Consider the following 18,553-nt stretch of genomic DNA (forward strand, 5'->3'; position numbering starts at 1 on the left):
CGGAGACACCCGCAGACACCGAGCGAGGCCTTCGACATTATTCTCGTTATTAAAGGCGCGGCCCCTCCCCTTAATTAATTATATCGCGACGGGGGGGGGGGGGGGGGTCAGGACCGTTGCCCCCGATGTGCCCCCCTCTGGGGGTGGGTTAGAGGGGCGCCGGGCAGGAGGGTCCGGCCCGCCTGGGCTGCGTTCATTCGGTCTATTTATGGAGCGCCCACCGTGTGCGGGGCTCTGTACTAAGCGCTCGGACCGTACGATTCGGCGCCAGAGGGAGACCCTCCCGGCCCATGACGGGGTCCCGCTCTCGGTGGGCAACGACCTTCTCCCTCCTCCCCGCCCCAACCCGGGACTCATAGCTCCGCAGTGACGTCATTCACACACACACTCACACACACACACACACACTCCCAGCCATCCGAAGGGGCGGGGTCCCCGTCCCCCCCCCCCTCCCGCCCCCCGAAGAAACAGCTTATTAAAGGCCCGGGAGCTCGAGTCCGTCGGGCCTGGGAGCGGGAGGGATGGCAAAGGCCCCGCTCGCCTTTCCCGACCCCCCCCATCCTCCAATTTCCTTCCTCCCGGGGAAGATCCAGGGCCAGAGCAGCCCAAGGAGACCCAGGCGCCCGACCCTAAAAGGAGGCTTGGCCTACTGAACCCCCTCTAGAAGTTTGGGGCGAGGGTCGGCATCTTAGAAGAAATACGGTAATTTAAAGGTTTTCCCCCCCCCCATCACATCCTCCTATCCCCCCCCTTCGGTCTTCCTCTTCCAGGAAGCCCACCGGAAGGAAGAGGCGCCTGACTCGTCCCCCTACTCCGATTAAAATCTCCTTGGGCTGCCCGGCTTCTTCCCCGGCGAGGTCATCCCATCCATCCCCCTGCCTCCTCCCCGCACCCCGTCCCTTGGCAGCGTGGCTCGGTGGAAAGAGCCCGGGCTTGGGAGTCAGAGGTCATGGGTTCGAATTCCCTCTCTGCCACTTGGCAGCTGTGTGACTGTGGGCGAGTCACTTCACTGGGCCTCAGTTCCCTCATCTGTAAAATGGGGATTAAGACGGTGAGCCTCCCGTGGGACAACCTGATGACCCTGTATCTCCCCCAGCGCTTAGAACAGTGCTCTGCACATAGTAAGCGCTTAACAAATACCAACCTTATTATTATTATTATTATTCTGGTCTACAGCGGCTGGTTCCGGGGAAGCCCTCGAGTGAGGGGAGGACGGGGGTGGAGGGGAGGGGGTCCGGCGGGAAGAGGCACGGAGATAGGGAGATAGTGGGAATGAACCTTGGGCCCGTCCCTTGGCCTTAGAGGCCGGATGTTTAGCCGGAGCGGGGCGGAGGCCGGGTTGAGTCATGAGTCTGGTGTTGGGCTGAGGATTCTCCCCGAGGAGTCGCCCGGGCCGGGCCGAGCCGGCGGAGAAGCAGGAGGATCGGGTCTTGGCTGGCTCCACCCTTGGGCTGCCCTCTCTGCCCTGGACTGCGCCCTCCGGCCAGGCCGGGAGTGTGTGTTGGGGGGGGTGTCTGTAGGTTGGGGAGACTTTGGGGGAGGTCCTGTATCAAAAGCGAGGTGTGGGCCCAAAGTCTCCGTGCGTCTCCCCAGCGCTGCGTACAGTGCTCTGCACACAGAAAGGGAAGTGGCGCGGCCTAGTACAGCGCGTGACGGGGAGCCAGAAGGACCTGGGTTCTAATCCCGGCTCCGCCATCTGTCTCCTCTGTGACCTTGGGAAAGTCTTCACCCCTCTGGGCCTCCGTTCCCTCATCTGCCAAATGGGGATTGAGACCGCGAGCCCCACGGGGGACGGGGCCTGCGTCCACCCCGATTGGCTTGTGTCCACCCCGGCGCTTCGTGCGGTGCCGGGCGCTTAGTTAAGCGCTTAACAAATACCAAAATGATTAGCTCTGCTGGGCCTCAGTTACCCCATCTGTCAAATGGGGATTGAGACTGCGAGCCCCACGGGGGAGGGGGCCTGCGTCCACCCCGATTGGCTTGTATCCACCCCGGCGCTTCGTGCGGTGCCGGGCGCTTAGTTAATAAATACTATTGAATGAATAAGCGCTTAACAAATACCAGAATGATTAGCTCTGCTGGGCCTCAGTTACCCCATCTGTCAAATGGGGACGGGGCTTGTGTCCATACTCCGGTGCTGACATATAGTAAGCGCTTAAGAGATACTATTATCATTATCAGGATTATTAGTAATCGCTCAATAAATGCGAGGGAGAGGGAGGGGAGGGTCCTGGGAAGGGGGCGGGGGAAGGGAGAGGGGAGCGATCTCCGAGCGCTGGGCCGCCCCCTCCCGGCTCTCCCGCGCCCCCTATCGGCCGCCCCGGGGAGAGAGGCGGGCCGCTTGACCAATGAGAGGCGGAGCGGGACCCCCCGCGGCTCCCCGCTCCCCGGCCTCGGCCAATCCGGAGCCCGCCCGGGGCGGCCCGCACGCTCCCATTGGCCGGCGCTTCGCCCCCCGAGAATGCGGAAGGGGAGCCGCGGCCCCTCCCGCCGCGGCCGTTTAAAGGGCCAGCGGGGCGGCGCTCGGACGGTCCGAGGGTCCCGGGGCCCCCTCGAAGGGTCCCCGGGGGCCACCCCCCACCTGCGGCCGTGAGGCCGTGGGGCGGAGGGGGAGGGGGCTCGGCGGCAGGGGGCTCCCCCCCCCCGGGCAGGATGTGGCGCGGTGGAGCAGGATGTGGGGGTCGGGGGAGGGGGGCGGCCGCCGGGCGACAGCCTTCTCCTCCGCTCCCCGCCTTTCCTCATCACGTGGCTTCTGCCCCGCTAACTCTTTGCGGGAACTATTTCGGCGGAAGAACACTGCAAGGGGGCAACCGTGGCCCCCTTCCCCGTTGGGCCCAGCTTCCCCCCCCCCCCCCCCCGCCCATCTTCGACGCCCGTGGGCGCGGCCCCTTTAAATGCAAATGAGCGTCGCCCGCCCGGCCCCCTCCCCCAGCAATCATTGACGTCACGTGTGCGTCAGCGTCGCCAGCCCAACCGGCCGGCACGTGGGGAGGGGGGGCCTTAAAGGGCCAGGCTCCCCCTTCCTCTCCCTCCAAGGAGTGAGGCTGAAGGAGGGAGGACGGGAACGGAGGAAAGGGGGGGGGGGGGGCTGGACTGGGCCCCCCCCCAGATCACTGAGGTGCACTTGGAGGGATAATAATGTTGGTATTTAATAATAATAATAATAATAATAATGTTGGTATTTGTTAAGCGCTTACTCTGTGCAGAGCACTGTTCTAAGCGCTGGGGGAGATCCAGGGTCATCACGTGGTCCCGTGTGAGGCTCGCAATTAATCCCCATTTTACAGATGAGGTCACTGAGGCCCAGAGAAATTAAGTGACTTGCCAGGATTCGAACCTATGACCTCTGACTTCCAAGCCCGGGCTCTTTCCTCTGAGCCACAGGCTGCCCCCCCTGACTTCTGCCACACTAGCCCCACTCCCTCTTATTATAATAATTTGGGTATTTGTTAAGCGCTCACTATGTGCCAAGCGCTGTTCTAAGCGCAGGGTAGATACAAGGCTATCAGGTTGTAAACCCGTCATTGGGTAGGGATTGTCTATCTGGGAGCCTCACGTGGGACAATCTGATGACCCTGGGTCTCCCCCAGCGCTTAGAACAGTGCTCTGCACAGAGTAAGCACTTAACAAATACCAACATGATTATCCGTTGCCAAATTGTACATTCCAAGCGCCTAATACGGTGCTCTGCACATAGTAAGCGCTCAGTAAATACTATTGAATGAATGAACGTGGGGCTCACCGTCTTCATCCCCATTTTCCAGATGAGGTAGCTGAGGCCCAGAGAAGCAAAGTGACTTGCCCCAAGTCACCCAGCTGACAAGCGGCGGAGCGAGGATTAGAACCCACGGCCTCTGACTCCCAAGCCCGGGCTCTTTCCACTGAGCCACGCCGCTTCTCTTGACACTCTCTGCCCTTTGCTGGTCAAGTGCCTAGGGTAGGGGTGACACCCCCTCCCTTTATTGTCAGCTGTGTGACTATGGGCAAGTCACTTCACTTCTCTGGGCCTCAGTTACCTCATCCGGAAAATGGGGATTAAGACTGTGAGCCCCATGTGGGACAACCTGATCACCTTGTAATAATAATAATAATAATGTTGGCATTTGTTAAGCGCTTACTTTGTGCCGAGCACTGTTTTAAGCGCTGGTGGAGATACAGGGTCATCAGGTTGTCCCACGTGAGGCTCACAGTCTTAATCCCCATTTTACAGAGGGGGGAACTGAGGCACAGAGAAGTGAAGTGACTTGCCCACAGTCACCCAGCTGAGAAGGGGCAGAGCCGGGATTCGAACCCATGATCTCTGACTCCAAAGCCCGGGCTCTTTCCACTGAGCCACACTGCTTCTCTTGCCCCTCTTCGCCCTTTGCTGGTCAGGTGCCTAGGGTAGGGGGGACACCCCCGCCCGCACTCTAAAGGGAGGGGAGAGCTTGAGATGGGAGGGTCGGGGGCAGAGGCGAGGGGAATTCCAGGAATTACAATTTACAGTTCCCTCTAAACTGCAAGCTCCTTGTGGGCAGGGAACACGTCTAGCCCCCGTTAGATGGCACGCTCCCAAGCGCTCAGTACAATGCTCTGCACACCTTAAGTGCTCAATAAATACGAACGAAACGGTTGATGACGCCCGGAGGGGTCGGGGGGTATCCTACGGCTGTCGGATGGGGAGGGCGGGCCCAGGAGCCCCGTCTCCGGCCAGGGGGCCCGTCTTCTGCCCTCGCCCCTAAAAGCTCCGAGGGTTCCTCGCTCTCAAAGAGGGAGGAGGGCAGGAGGGTGGGAATTTCCCGGGACGCTTCTAGGACCGTCCAGATCCCCGCTCTCTTCCACTCTAAAGTGGGTCCCTAAATAGCCACGACCCGAACCACGTCCCCCGCCGCTCCCGGCGTCCCCCGCTGCTGTCTGCCCTCCATCCTTCCCACTGCAGCCTCCTCCTTTCCCCCACCAGATGCTGAGGTTGCTGTGGTGGCTGTGGCGGTTGCCACGGCGACACGAGGTTGCCACAGCGACCGCAATCTCACCGCGTGGGCTGTGGGGAGGAAAGGCCCACGGGCCCTGGGGACCGAAAGGATGTTCTGGAAGTGAGGAGGAGTCGGCGGGGGGAGGGGGTGGTCCTCGGCCCGCCAAGACGGGAGGGTGGGACACCGGGGATGGGACGGGACCAAGAGGCGGGGGCCGGGGTGAAGGGGGGGATTTTATTCTCCTGGATGGGAGGAGGGAGAAGCAAGCGGTCGGGAAAGGGGCTGCCCCCACCAAAACCCACGAGGGGGACGAGGGGGGTGGGATCTGGGGCCGAGCGAACGCGTGTGTGTCTGTGGGGAGAGGGGGGTAGCCCCCTTCCGCCGCCCCCCTCACTTCTTGCAGAACTTCCTGTTGAGGAGGAAGAGGAGAAGGTTCACGTTGACTGTCGCCCTGTGGAACAACTTCATGACAGCAACGCCCTCATATTGCAGCTGCAGCAGGTCCTGGGGAAGTTGGAAGGGGGCGGGGGGCGGGGGCGGGGGCGGGGGTGCAGGCTCGGACCCGGGTCCTAACCGGAACCCCTTGGGGTGGGGTTTGGTGGGCAGAGGCTGGAGCTGGACAACCCCCTCTCTGGGGTGCCCTTGAACCCACTTTTCCCCTCTCCCCCAGGGGTGCCCCTTTCCCCTAAAGGGTGCTCCTGAAACCATTCTCCCCATGGGGCGTCCTCGAAGCCACCATCCCCCCACAGGGTAGATGACCTCGAAACCACCCCTGCCCCCAGTCCTCGGGACATCCGGCAGCAGCCCGGTGCCCGGCAGCGGGTGCGGATGGAGCCGGCCAAGCTGCCGCCCCCCCCCCACCCTCGGACCGACCCTCGTGGCTTCCGGCACCTGGTAGTAAAGTTGAAACTGCTCCATCTCGACGCCCATGAACCGGGCAGAGACCTCGAACTGTCCCGCCTGGACCCCCGGGGCGATGTCGAAGATCACGTTGCGGAGCCTGGCGGGACGGAGGGACCGGCTGCACCGCCATCCACCCGGACCCCCCCCAGGCCCTACCCTGTATCCCTCGCGCTGCAGGCTCGGCCGGCCCCCTCCACCCCCCAGACCTCTGCATAGGTCCCGCACTCACTGTTGGGGCGGGAGTCCCTCGATGCCCAACAAGACACCCTTGTCCAGGAGCCGCGTGGCCGTATAGCGCAGGGGTGACGGGGCCTTCCCCTTCCCCGGGCACCTGTAACGGCGGAACACCCGACCGGGGTCGGCGGGGCGGTCTCCGGACCCGGGGCGGTGGGGTGAACCGCCCTCCGTCCGATGGCGGCGGGGAAGGGAGCGGGGGCTTCGCGTCTTCCCGGCCCGGACCTGTCCCTGCTGCCGGCCGCCAGCCCGTCCAGGCACGTCCTGAGATACTGGCCGTAGTAGTCCAGCTGCTCCTCGTGGAAGGTCGTCTTGGCCTCCAGGGCCCGCAGAGCCGCCCGCAGCTTGGCCAGCTCCATCCGCACCCGCTGCCGGGCACCGTGCTGCTGCCGGATGTCCTGAGGACCGGGGGGGAGGGGTGGTTTCGAGGTCATCTACCCTGTGGTGGGATGGTGGCTTCGAGGACACCCCATGGGGAGAATGGTTTCAGGGGCACCCTTTAGGGGAAAGGAGCACCGTTTCAAGAGCACCCCTGGGGGAGGGGGAAAAGTGGGTTCAAGGGCACCCCAGACAGGGGGTTGTCCAGCTCCGCCCTCTGCCCAACGGTTGCGTTTCCCCCCCGCCGGCACCGGGTGGCCCCCGACCTTAGCCATCTCATCCACGATGCCCTGGTAGCCCTCGGCCGGGGCCAGCACCCCCAGCCCCTCCAGTCGCCGCAGGTCCCGGGCAAGACGGCGTTTCTTCTCCTGCAGGGTCAGCAGGGGCGGGCAGAGGTCGTGACCCTTCAGGCCGGGGGTCCGCAGCTCCCGCTCGCGGCGGCGGAGTAGCAGGCGATGGTGGGCGTCCTCCTGGGGGAACGGAAGGAGGGGAGGGTGAGCCCAGGGCGGGCCGAGGAGCCGCGTGGCCCCAGGCCCCCCGGGAAGGGGGGAACCCCCTCACCTGCGCCTGGGACGTCGGGAGGGCCAGGACCTCGGGGACAGTGTCCCCCGCCTGGAACTCTATCACGTCGGCCAACATCTGCTTGGCGCTGCGGCAAAGATCCGGTCGGTCGCTCGGGGAGGCGGAGGGCACCACGGGCAGCCTCCCGCCCCGGGCGGGCAAGAGTCCGGTGGGATGTGTCTCGGGGCCCAGGATGGAGGAGTCCTACCTGCCCCAGAGGGGGTGTGGAGGCGGGGGGCCGGACCGTCCGGCCCCCCGCCCGCTCCCTCCACCTTCACCCACCTCAGCAATAGGCTCCCGGCGTCGGCCCGGTCCGTGTCAGCCTCGTCGGCGGTGGCAGGCTTTTCGGTCAGCGTCAGGGAGATCTCCAGCTGATCCAGCTGGCCGTCCGCCGTCCGGCCGCCATCGGTTTCCTCGGCCACCCCTGGAGGGCGGGCGGGAAAGACGTTGAGCCAGGCGGGTGGGGCCGGAGCTCCGGCTCTGATGGCTCGGAGCTGGGCCCGGGGAGCTCTGAGCAGAAGAGGGAAGGGGGCACGGGGCAGAGGGAAGAGGACCGGCCAGCTAGGCTGGGGGTAGCGATGCCAGCCGGGGGAAGGGAGCACTCCCAGCTCTGCTTGGCCTTCAGGTGAAGGGCGGGCAACAGCCGACGGGGCTTTGGGACAGCTCGGCCTGCAGTTTATTTATTCCTCTTAATCTCTGTCACCCTCCAGACTGTAAGCTTGTTGTGGGCAGGCAGTGCATCTGTTTATTGTTGCATCGTGCTCTCCCAAGCGCTTAGTCACTCAGTAAGCGCTCAATAAATACGATTGAACGAATGAATGACAAGGGTCTCTGGGGACGGGGCTCTCTGGTGACAGGGCTCTCTGGGGACAGGCTTTCTGAGAACAGGGCTCTCTGGGGACAGGCCTCTCTGGGATCAGGTGCCTCTGAGACCGGGGGTCTCTGGGGAACGGGGGTGGTCTCTGGGACCAGTTTGCCAGTCCCTCGGACCCAGCCGTGACAGAGAACTAAAGCAGTGGCTGGAGGGAGGGAGCCGCATGAAGTCTGATGGAAGCAGTGATCGGGGCTGGGTCGGTCACTGAATCAGAGCCCACCGGCCCGACCTACCCACCCGGGGCTGCTCCGTCGAGATAATGGCCCTCCCCTACCCCGCCACATACAAACACACACACACTCTCTCTCTCTCTTCCCCCCTCGCCCCCTCCCGGGCCAACCCAGTCCCCCAGCCCCTCTGGGGCCCGGTACCTAGCAGAGCCTTGATGGGGGGCACCTCCCCCAGGTCTTCAAGGATCCCGTGCAGCGGGTCCCCGGGGTCCGGGGCGATGGAGTCCTGGTGTGCCAGCAGCAGCTGCCCGGACACGAGGGGGGCCACAGTCAGAGGCCACATGGGCGTGCCCCCCGCCCCGCCGACCTCCCAGCGGAGGGGGAGCATCCCCATCCTCACCTTGTGGGTGTTGACCAGCTCCCCGGCCGTGAGGTAGACCACAGGCCGGGCCACGGACACCAGCTCCGCGTACTCATCTACGCCGAAGCGCACTTCCGGCTCCTGGACGCGGCACACCCTGCCCACCAGCTTCCTGCAGGCCGTGGGGACGGGGTGAGGGAGCCTCAGGAGCAAGACCCACGCTGGCTACCTCGGGAGGAAAAGCCCCCCACCCTCCCCCTAGGGTCTGATCCTTCTGCTGCGAGGGACGGGCCCGAGGAAGGAGAGGAGGGGGGGACTGGGGGCGGTGAGGTGCGGAAGAGAGGAGGAGAAAAGGGGAGGGGGAGAAGAGGAAGGGGGGGTTGTTGGAGACCTGAACCGGTGGTGTCCCTCGGTCAGGAAGTCGTTGAGTGGTTGGAGGTGGCAGCAGCCAGGCCCGGGCCAGGTCTGGCCGCTGGCCGCCTGCTGCAGTAGCTGGGCCACGGCCCCGAGGTGCCGCCGCTGGTCCAGGGTCAGGGCCCCGCCGGCCGCCAGGTCCACCACGTCAAAGGCGTCCGGGGCCACCACGGCCGGGTTCAGGAAGCGGTAGTACAGCACATGGCTCACCACCTGCTCCGGGCCGGGGATGGGGCGGGCGGACGGAGGGATGGACGGACAGAATCATGGGCAGGTGTTAGCGGACGCCCCCGCAGCCGGGCTGTGAGATCCAACACCCTCGCCGGGGAGATCGGCAGGGCTACATCTGCCCCTCCTCGTGCTCACCTCCTCCCCGTCATCACCCGCTCCCCGCTGCCCTCTCCCTCTTCCCCCGGCCCTACCTTCCAGATCTCGGCCTCGGCGTCGGGGAATTTCTCAGCCAGACTCGTCCTCAGGACCTTGGCCACGTAGCGCATCCCGTACCTCGGGGGAAGACGAGGTCAGCGCTGCCCCCTTCCTCGGGCCGCCGCCCCCCCACCCCCGCCATCCTCCCCAGCTCCTCCCGCCCCCGTCCCGGGCGACGCACGGGATCCCATCGGCGGAGGCGGTGATGGCAGCCAGGAAGCGCGAGGCCGAGGCGACGAGGCTGCAGATGGCGGCGTCCAGCTGCTGCCGGACCTCAGGGTGGCTGAGGGCCTCGTCGGGGCTGACGTTGTAGGGAAGGGTGCTGCGGGCCGCGGCGGGGCCGGGCCGGGGGACAAAGAGACGGTTGGGGTGAGGGCGGCACCCCAACTTGGGGGGCAGGGGCTGACCGGAGTTTCGTCCTCCGACTCCACCCTCCTGCCCCTCTGTCCCCGGAGGGCAGTGCCCTGTGGGGCTGACGTCATCGTAGGGCAGGGGTAGGGGTGCTCCTCCCTGGCCCCCCTGCTTTGCCCCAGGCCTCACCTCTTCTTCCCGGTCTGAGCCTCGGTGCGGTTGACCCAGGCCTTGTAGACGTCCACGGGGTCCGTGCGGGCAGCGGGGGCCGGGTCTCGCAAGGCGTCCCGGACGGGACCCCCCAGGATGGCCCGCAGGGCGCCCGTCCCGGGCCCGCGCCGGTAGAAGCTGACCACCAGGCGGATGACCGGCGGGTTCCCCGTCACGATGTCGCGGGGCCGGTCCACTCTGGCCCTGGCGGGTGGGAGCATGGACGAGGAGGAAGGTGACTCCCCCGGCTCGGCCCGTCGGCCCCACGGGCGGGGGCCGGTTGACCGAGTTCTGGGTCATCTGTGTCCTCGGTTCCCCTCGCCCGGGTTATCCGTGCCCGGCTCTGCCCACGGTCTGGCCGATGGGAGATCCCTACCGGGTTCCTTCTTCACTCACCCTCTCCATTTTGGCCAGAGAATGGCTTTTTGGATTATTCGTGGTTGTCAGTTATCTGGTCCCTGGCCCCAACTCTCAGCACAAACAACGGGGTCTCGGGCAGGGTCACCCCCCCTTAGCCGGGGTCAGACGGTCCTTCAGGAGGAGAACCCACCCCCCGACCCCGGGTGGGGGTCCGTGAGGAAGACCAAGACAGGACCCAGCCCTCACACTTTGCTCCTCTAACGCTAACCTTCTTCCTGCCCCTCCATCTCGTCTATCTCGCCCCCGACCTCTCGCCCGAGTCCCACCTGATCTCCTCCTGCAGGGCCGCCCGGAAGAGCTGCAGCAGCAGGTAGGCGTCCCGCCGGCCACACGCGTAGTTGAACAGGGAGAACACTACCGGCTCCAGGAGGCGGCTCGCCCGGGTCGGGGGCATCTGCGCGATGAGCCTGGCCAGGTAGGTGGGATGGGTCTGCCCGGAGAGGGGGATGGCGCCGGGTCAGACCCCGAGGGGTGGGGGCAGGGGGAGGTCCCCCGTCCCGGTCCCCCCCGACCCGCCACCCACCTGCAGCAGGTAGAACAGGTGCTGGTAGGCTTCCAGCTGGCGCCGCTTCTCCCGGGTCAGAGATTTGAGTCCCTCGGGCCGGCCGGGCCCCAGCAAGGCTGCCAGCCGCTCCCTGTTCCCCCGCGTCAGCCTCCGGCACTGCGAGGCCACCTCCTGGGGGGAGCCGGCGAGCCCGGGGAGAGGAGGAGGGGAGGGGTCACACAAGCCCCAGGGCTGGGGTCGTGGGGCAGGGAGCCTCGGGCAGTCGGGCCAAATCAGTGCCCGGCCGCCGTGTGAGCGTTCATCCACGGTGTGGCCCGGCTCGGGGCTGGGGGGGTATGAGGGAAGGCGAGAGGTCCCCTGCAGCATGGCCCATCTTGGGGGGAGTGGGGCAGTCGGGGGGTCGGGAGGGGATTTGAGAGGTCAACTGCAATGTGACCTGACTTGGGGGGCGGGGGGTGTCGAGGGGTCGGGAGGGGAGTAGAGAGGTCATCTGCAGTGTGGCCCAGCTGGGGGGTGGGCGCGGGGGGAGCGGCGGTCTGAGGACGGGGAGGGAAAGCGAGCGGTCACCTGCAGCGTGGCCCGGCTGCGGACCAGCAGCCCGATCTGGACGTCCAGGAGGTCGAGGTCCCGCTCCAGCGCGCGGTTGGCCCGGACCCTCCGGCTCAGCTCCGCCTGCAGCCGGCCCAGCTCCGCCCGCTCCTCCCGACCCCGGCTCAGACGCCCGGCGAAGCGGCGCACGACGCGCAGCGGCGGGTGAGGGGCCCGCACTGGGAGGCCCCGGACACGCTCCCGTCAACTGACGTGGCCCGCCGCCCTCGACGCGGCCCGCCCGCCCGCCTCAGCCGCCCCCGCTCATCCCGCCGTCCTCGGATCCCCTTCCCGGGGAGTGGACGCAGGGGACCGGGTGGGGGTCCCGGGTCGTGGGCGGTGGGGTTGGGCGGAGGGGGGGGGGGGTAGGGGGTCGGTTCGGCAGCCGGACTCACACAGCAAGTGGTAGTCGCTCTGCGCCTTCCAGGCCCGGACGCACGCCTGGATCTTCACAATCGCGGCCACCTGCCGGCACGAGGGCCACGTGGGACGCGGCGCACACGCGGGGCACGCGGGACCCGGTGCACACGGGCCACGGCACACACGGGCCACGCCACTGGCCCGACTGCCGCTCCCAGGAGGGGCTGGACTGGTCTGGGGGCAGGGTTGCAGTCTGGGGAAAGGGAGAGGCTCCCACAGCTTACGTTTTCTTGGAAATGCCTCCGCCGCTCTCTGTATCGTCTCTGCACCCGCCACCGGCGCACCCAGGCCTGGATCTGCAGGACGGGCAGATGGGCGAGGGCAGCCGCTGGGCAGGGCAGGGGTGGAGGGGGTGGGCGGGGTAGTGGGTGTCCCCAGCTTTGCCTGGGGGGCTGTAGGGCCTCAAAAGCAACTGTGGCCCAAACCCCAGCCCAAGGGGCAGGGTTGCTGGGCGTGTGAAGGAGGGTGGGGTGAGGGGCGGAGGACGTGGCGGGGGACGCCCGGGGGGGCGCGGTACCGTGAGCAGGGCATGGGATGGCGGGCAGAGCGCGGGACGGTGGACGGGGAGCGGGAAGTCGGTCGGGAGGAGCTCACCTGGATGACAGCTGCCGTGTTCTTCCGCAGAAACACCAGTCGCTCCCAGAACGCTCGCCGCTGTCTGTATCCGCGCCAGCAGGACTGCGGGGAGGGGAGGCCGTGAGACGGGGAGGCCGAGGGGCGGGGAGGCCGGGGACCGGGGAGGCCGTGGGGCCAGGAGGCCAAGAGGCGGGGACGTCGAGGGGCGGGGAGGCCTAGGGACGGGGAGGCCGTGGGGTGGGGAAGCCAAGGACCAGGAGGGTGTGGTTGGGCGGAGCCGGCGGGAGTGGCGGGTGGGGCCTTCCCTTACCTGAATACGGACGGCGGCAGCCCAGCGCCGTGCCCGCAGCTGACGGAGGCGCCCGGCGAAGGCGCGTCTGATGAGGAAGCCCCTGAGCCGCGCCTGCAGCCGCACCACCAGCTCCTCCTGGGCCGCCCACAGCCGCTGCCGCCCGAGTCCCTCGGCCACCGCGCTGACCGCCCCCTGCGGGCCAGGGGATGCCGGGGGCTCAGAGCGGGCGCGGTCCGGAGGCGGAGCCCCCGGGTGTCCTCCCGGGCACCGTCCTCCCCCCGCCCCCCTACCTGGATCTCCTGGCGGGTGAGTGGGGCCGGGGGTGGGCCGGGGGCCGGGCCGGGGGGCGGCGCCCAGGACCCCTCCAGCGTCTGCAGCTGCAGGTAGAAGGCGGAACCGTCCCGGAGCCGGTGCCGGACCCACGGGCTTTCACGCCCTGGAGGGAGGGCCGGGGGTAGAGACGACAGACAGATGGGGCGTCAGGGACCCCACCGCCAGCCACCTTCCCCCGCCCGCTCTCCTCCTCCCCACACTCTCTCAGACTCTTCCTCCCCACCACCCACTTCCACCAACCGCCGCCCAACCTCCTCCTCCCCGACCGGCCACTACCTGAGGGCCGCTTCCCGGTCAGGAGAGCGGTCAGTCGCTGTTGGTAGCCCGCGGCCCCGGCCGCCTGGACCCCACGCAGGCCCACGGCCGGGCAGCCCAGGGCCCGCAGCAACGCTGGCCCCGGCCCGCCCGCCCGGACCACCTGTTCGATGGCCGCCACGCCCAGCACCTCTGAGGCCGGGGGACGGACAGAGGCACGGGAGGGGCGGGGTGGGGAGGGGACCGAGACAGGAGGGGAGACGGACGGAGACGGGGGGAAAGGTGGGGAGACAGACCCAGACACGGAGGGTGAGAAAGGGGGGAAAAAATGAGAGATAAAGATGGGAGACGAGGTGGAGGGTTTGGAGGGAAACAGCTTTCAGACTCACTGCTACTGCAGAGAAAGGAGTGTGTCACCCCCACCCAGACGCCCACTCCACCCCGACGCCCACCCCTGCCATCTGATTTTTTCCTCAGGGGAGGTTTGGACGGGGGGTTGGGGCCTGGCAGCCTCGAAGCAGGGGCAGAGTGGAGGTGGCCCTTGAACTGACCCCTGTGAGCAGCCTCAGTGTCCTCGTTGGCCTGGGCCACGATTTGGCGGATCTCGTCCAGCGTCAACGCAGCATCGGCACCCGCCGCCTGGGGGAAGGGGCCGGGCCGGAGTGGGGGCCGGGCCGCCGGGATAGGGCAGGGTGTAGGCCGGGCTGGGGTGGGGGGCCGGGGGAGGGGCTGTGCCATCCGGATAGGAGAGGGCAGGCCGGGGGAGGGGGCCCTGAGGATTTGAGGTTTGGGTTGGAATAGGGAAGCCAAGTAAGTCCTCTGGGGCGAGGGGAACACAGTGGAGGAGGGCGAGGGAGCCGCGGGGGTCTGGGATGGGGAGGGGGGAGTGAGGCCGGATGGGGACGCTGGGAGTGAGGAGGGATGGGGGAGTCCGGGGGTGCACCTTGCACACCTGGGCGGCAGCCAGCAAATAATGGTAACGGGCGGCAGCATCGGACCGGATGACGGGGTGCAGACGGGCGGGAGGCAGGAGCAGGGCACGGAGGGTCTCGGCTGGGTCGTCCCGCCTCAGCGCCGCGTTGATGACGTTGACGGCAGCGGCCTCTGTGGGGGTGGGACAGGACGGTGAGTGGCACCGGCTAGCCTTCGGGCCGAATGGGACCCCCAGGCCCCCGGCCCCCTGGACCCCCAACCTCGGGTCCCCCCGGCCCCGGGCTCACTCACGGTCGTCAGCCTCCGCCCGGGCCCGCTGGTTGACCCGGCCCACGCAGTCCTGCAGCTCGTTCCAGCACAGGAAGGCCCCGACCCCCCGGGACTCCTTCAGTCGCAGCAAAGCCTCAAAGTAGCTGAGAGGGTAGAGGGTGACGATGCTGCTGCTGATGGTATCTGTTAAGCACCTACTATGTGCCAGACACTGTTCTAAGCGCCGGGGGTGATACGAGGTAATCAGGTTGCCCCCCCGTGGGGCTCACAGACTTAATCCCCATTTTACAGATGAGGAAACTGCGGCCCAGAGAAGTGAAGTGACCGGCCCCAGGTCACACAGCAGACGAGTGGCAGAGCTGGGATTAGAACCCAGGTCTTTCTCTAGCCACTAGGCCGGGGAGAGGGGCGGAGAAGGGGGTGGGGCTGGGGAGAGGAGTCAGTGCTACCGGCTGGAAGCGGGGCCTGGATCTCTATGTCCCCACTGGGGGGTCAGAGGAGCGGGCCCCCTTCCCCGCCCCGCGGTCCCGCGCTCACCGCTGAGCGTTCTCCCCTAGGACCTCGGCCAGGCCGGCGGCGGCGCTGCCCAGGGCTTCCCCCACGGCCCCGGCATCCCCGGCGTCCAGTGCCGCGTTGACCAGGGCCACGGCCGAGAGCATCTCGACGGCCACGAACAGCTCCTCGGGCCCCAACTCCTCCTGCCGACAGACGCCCGGGCGGGCGGTGAGGGTCCTGAAGAGGCCTGCGCCGCCCCCCGCCCCCAGGTCGGCCCGCCCTCGCGCGCTCACCCCGGGCTGCTGCCTCTGCAGGGCCCGCAGCTCCCGCTGGTAGAGGGGGGCGGCCGACGGGACGACGGGCGGCAGGCGGGCGTCCGGGCTCTGCAGCTCGCGCAGGGTCTCCTCGGGCCGCCCGCGCCGAATGGCGGCGTTGATGCGGCCCGCCGCCCGCAACGCTGTGGGTGAGAAGCCCAAGCTCAGCTGCGACGGCCGGAGACAGGGGGCCGGCGCTGAGCGGCGCGGGGAGGGCAGTCCCCACGCCTTGTGACCATGGGCGACAGGGGACAGACCAAAGGGGCTGAGGGGACACGACGAGGGGCAGCCCGCACACCCGAGCGGCCGTGGGAAGGGATGGCCCTCACACCTGAGCATGCAATGGGAGGGGCAGCCCTCCTGACCGAGCCCGCACGGGGAGAGGCGGCCCCCCACAGTCTAAGCGTGCATGGGGAGGGGCGGCACCCGCTACGGAGCGTGGGCAGGGAGGGACACCCCTCTGAAAGACTGAGCATGCACGGGGAGGGTCAAAGCCCACAGGCTGAGCAGTCCTAGGGGCCGGATGGGAGGAAGAGATAGAAGGAGGGAGTGGGGCGCCACGGCTAAGCGGACGGACGGATCTCCCGTCTCCCCGGGTACCGGCCGCCCGATGCCCCGTCGTCTCCCCGGCCAGGAGGTCGGCGATGCCGCCGAAGGCAGGCAGCTGCAGCCCCTGTCGGTCCAGCTCCGATCTGACACTGCTCAGCTCCTCCTCTGTAAGGCAGCCCGCCCCGCAGCCCGCCCCGTCCGTCAGCTCGCCTCCGCCACGGACCCGCCGGGAGTCTCCGGGTACCGGTGAGGGCAGAGAGATGGGACAAGGCCCAGTACATGCAGATTACGGTGCAGGCCTGGGATGTAGCGCGCCCTGGCCGGCTCGAGCCCGCCCGGGGCAGAGAGGGGCTTCCCGGGGAGCCCAACTCACCGGTGAACCTGAGCTGGCCGTCCAGGTCCAGGATCTGCGGGGCCAGGCCCAGCCGGAACAGGTACAGGCTGCGGGGGCCGGGCCGGAGACCAAAGCGTTGGGGGGGGGGGGGGGGGGGGAGAGGTCACTTGCTCACGGTGCTTCTCCCAGTGCCCCACCTCAGCTGGTGGAGACGGTAAACAACCCCCTGCCCACCCCCACCCCATGGCCCATCTTGTCCCAGGGAGATGATAAACCACCCGCTGCCCACCTCCACCTGATGCTCCACCTTGGCACGCAGAGAGAGTAAATAACCCCCCGCCCACCCCAACCCGGGCACGTGGAGAGAGTAAATGGCTCCCTGCCCACGCCCACCCACTTGCCCACCTCAGCGCGTGGAGACAGTACACAACCCGAGGGAGATTCTTGCCATCGTACACATCCGTGGTCTCTGGGTAGAAGATCTATGGGAGGGGAGAAGGGGGGTAGTCAGAGCTCACTGCCCACCCCCAGGGGAATTCTGGCCACCCTGGGGAACAATGACCACCCTCAGGGGAACTCTGTCCACTCAGGGAATATTGACCAGCCGGGGAACACCGGTCGCCTGGAGAACACTGACCACCCAGGGGAATATTGGCTGCCAAGAGAACACTGACCAACCGGGAGAACACTGACCACCCAACTCCGCGGAACCTTTCCTGTTTAAGCTCCTATAGGGGACAGTGCGGGTAGACACGAAGAGGAACTTCCAAACAGGGCAGGGGGATCCCGGACAGTCCCTCCCGCTGTCGAGGTATGGACCAGAGAGGGCCGGGAACCTGGCCGAGATCGCCCAGCACCGGCGGGGACCGATCCACCGTGAGAGCTAAGGATAAGAAGCAGCATGACTAGTGGCTAGACCCCGGATCTGGGAGTCAGAAGGACCTGGATTCTACTCCCAGTTCTGCCACCTGTCTGCCGCGTGACCGTGAGCAGGTCATTTCATCTCTCTGTGCCTCAGTTCCCTCATCTGTAAAATGGGGATTAAGAGCATGAGCCTGGGTGGGGTGGAGTGGGGTGGCGGGTTACCGAGGGGAGGCCGAGGGTCTCCATGGCGCCACGCCAGAAGTTGATGTTGTCTGTGTGACGGAAGTGCAGCCCCGAGGCCTGGGGGAGAGTCAAGGGCGGGCGTCCGCTGGGGACCGGGAGGGGCCCTCCCCAGCTGCCCCTGTGGCCCGGCCGCCCCCCCAAACCTCCCGAACCCTGCCCACCCCCGCTGGGGGCACCTTGTAGCGGGTCTGGTCGGCGTCGTAGATGCGGGCAGGGGGCGCGGCGTCGGGGGCCAGCAGGCTGCCCAGCCGGGCCAGCACCACCCCATTGCGCAGGCTCCGTTCCAGCTCCAGCGCGGGGGGCAGGCGCTCCCCCAGGCACGACTCCAGCCAGCTGCGGGGCCGGCGGGGCAGGGGGACAGGGAAGAGGGGCGGGGGGCACCGACACCCGGGGGAGGGTGGAGAGGGAGGGCGGCGGAGGGCCACGGACATTCGGGGGGTTGGGGCGGGGGGATGGACGAAGAGGGTAGAAAGGGTGGATGGAGTAGGGGCAGAAGGGAACAGATTGGGGAGGGGGTGGGAGGGCCAGATGGGGGAGGGATAAAGGGGGATGGCCGGGGGGGAAGCAAAAGTGTCGACGGGGGAAGGGCAGAGGGGGACAACCGGGGGTCGGGGGGATAGCGCGAGTCACCCGCCATCCTTTCTTGGTGGGTGATCCGTGCCCCCCGTCCCCAGCCCTGAGGTGGTCTGCGAACCCCCACCCGCTACCCGTGGCCCCCCCGGCCCCGCCTACCGCTTCGCCTCCTCCAGGCGGCACAGGTACTGGTAGACCACCGTCTCCCGCCGCTGCGCGTCCATCTCGTCCGCCGTCAGACGCTCCGCGGCGCCTAGGAGAGGGGAGGAAGGAGGGAGGGAGGTTGGAGGTCGGGGTGGGGAGGGGCAAGGCTTCACACCCAGGCCCGCGCTCTCCTCACCCCCTCCCCACCTTGGGCGCAGAGTGGTCCTTACGGACCCCTCCCCCACCCTCCCCACGCATTTAGATTGGAAGCCCCAAACGGGGCGAGGACCGTGTCCGACCCAAGTAACCGACTGGTACCTACCCCAGCGCTTAGAACAGTGCTTGGCATGGAGGAAGCACTGAACAAATACAATAATAATAACAACAATGATAGTGATCCCCATCTTCCCACCCACACGACCGTACTCCCCCAGGCTTTCCCATCACTGTAGACAACACTACCACTCCCCACCCCAACCCCATTTTCCCCTCAACCTCCATATGGCAAACTCCCCACGGGCAGGGATCATGTCTACCTAGTGCGCCGTACTCTCCCCGGCGCTCTTTACAAAGTAAACGAAGGCCACGATTGTTTGGTCCCCGAGATCCAT

The 18,553-nt window shown here is 67.1% G+C and overlaps 1 protein-coding gene across 1 annotated transcript; it reads right to left on the minus strand.

The window, feature by feature from the left end:
- Nucleotides 1-5,166: 5,166 nt before the first annotated feature.
- IQGAP3 (IQ motif containing GTPase activating protein 3) lies at nucleotides 5,167-18,553 on the minus strand. The gene is made up of 34 exons (XM_039910845.1): nucleotides 18,493-18,553; nucleotides 17,958-18,051; nucleotides 17,402-17,558; nucleotides 17,205-17,282; nucleotides 16,524-16,600; nucleotides 16,158-16,225; nucleotides 15,567-15,949; nucleotides 15,215-15,403; nucleotides 14,964-15,124; nucleotides 14,448-14,569; nucleotides 14,176-14,327; nucleotides 13,775-13,862; nucleotides 13,245-13,415; nucleotides 12,926-13,071; nucleotides 12,654-12,827; nucleotides 12,362-12,445; nucleotides 11,992-12,063; nucleotides 11,743-11,812; nucleotides 11,327-11,526; nucleotides 10,778-10,930; nucleotides 10,521-10,684; nucleotides 9,814-10,038; nucleotides 9,455-9,595; nucleotides 9,270-9,351; nucleotides 8,825-9,060; nucleotides 8,473-8,605; nucleotides 8,274-8,376; nucleotides 7,311-7,452; nucleotides 7,029-7,116; nucleotides 6,734-6,937; nucleotides 6,315-6,487; nucleotides 6,085-6,186; nucleotides 5,844-5,952; nucleotides 5,167-5,456 (listed from the first exon to the last, which is right to left on the minus strand). The coding sequence occupies exons 1-34, from the start codon at nucleotides 18,551-18,553 to the stop codon at nucleotides 5,343-5,345; spliced, it is 4,716 nt and encodes a 1,571-aa protein (XP_039766779.1). The 3' UTR covers nucleotides 5,167-5,342.

Source organism: Ornithorhynchus anatinus, chromosome X5, assembly GCF_004115215.2.
Source record: "Ornithorhynchus anatinus isolate Pmale09 chromosome X5, mOrnAna1.pri.v4, whole genome shotgun sequence".
Lineage (NCBI taxonomy): Eukaryota > Metazoa > Chordata > Mammalia > Monotremata > Ornithorhynchidae > Ornithorhynchus > Ornithorhynchus anatinus.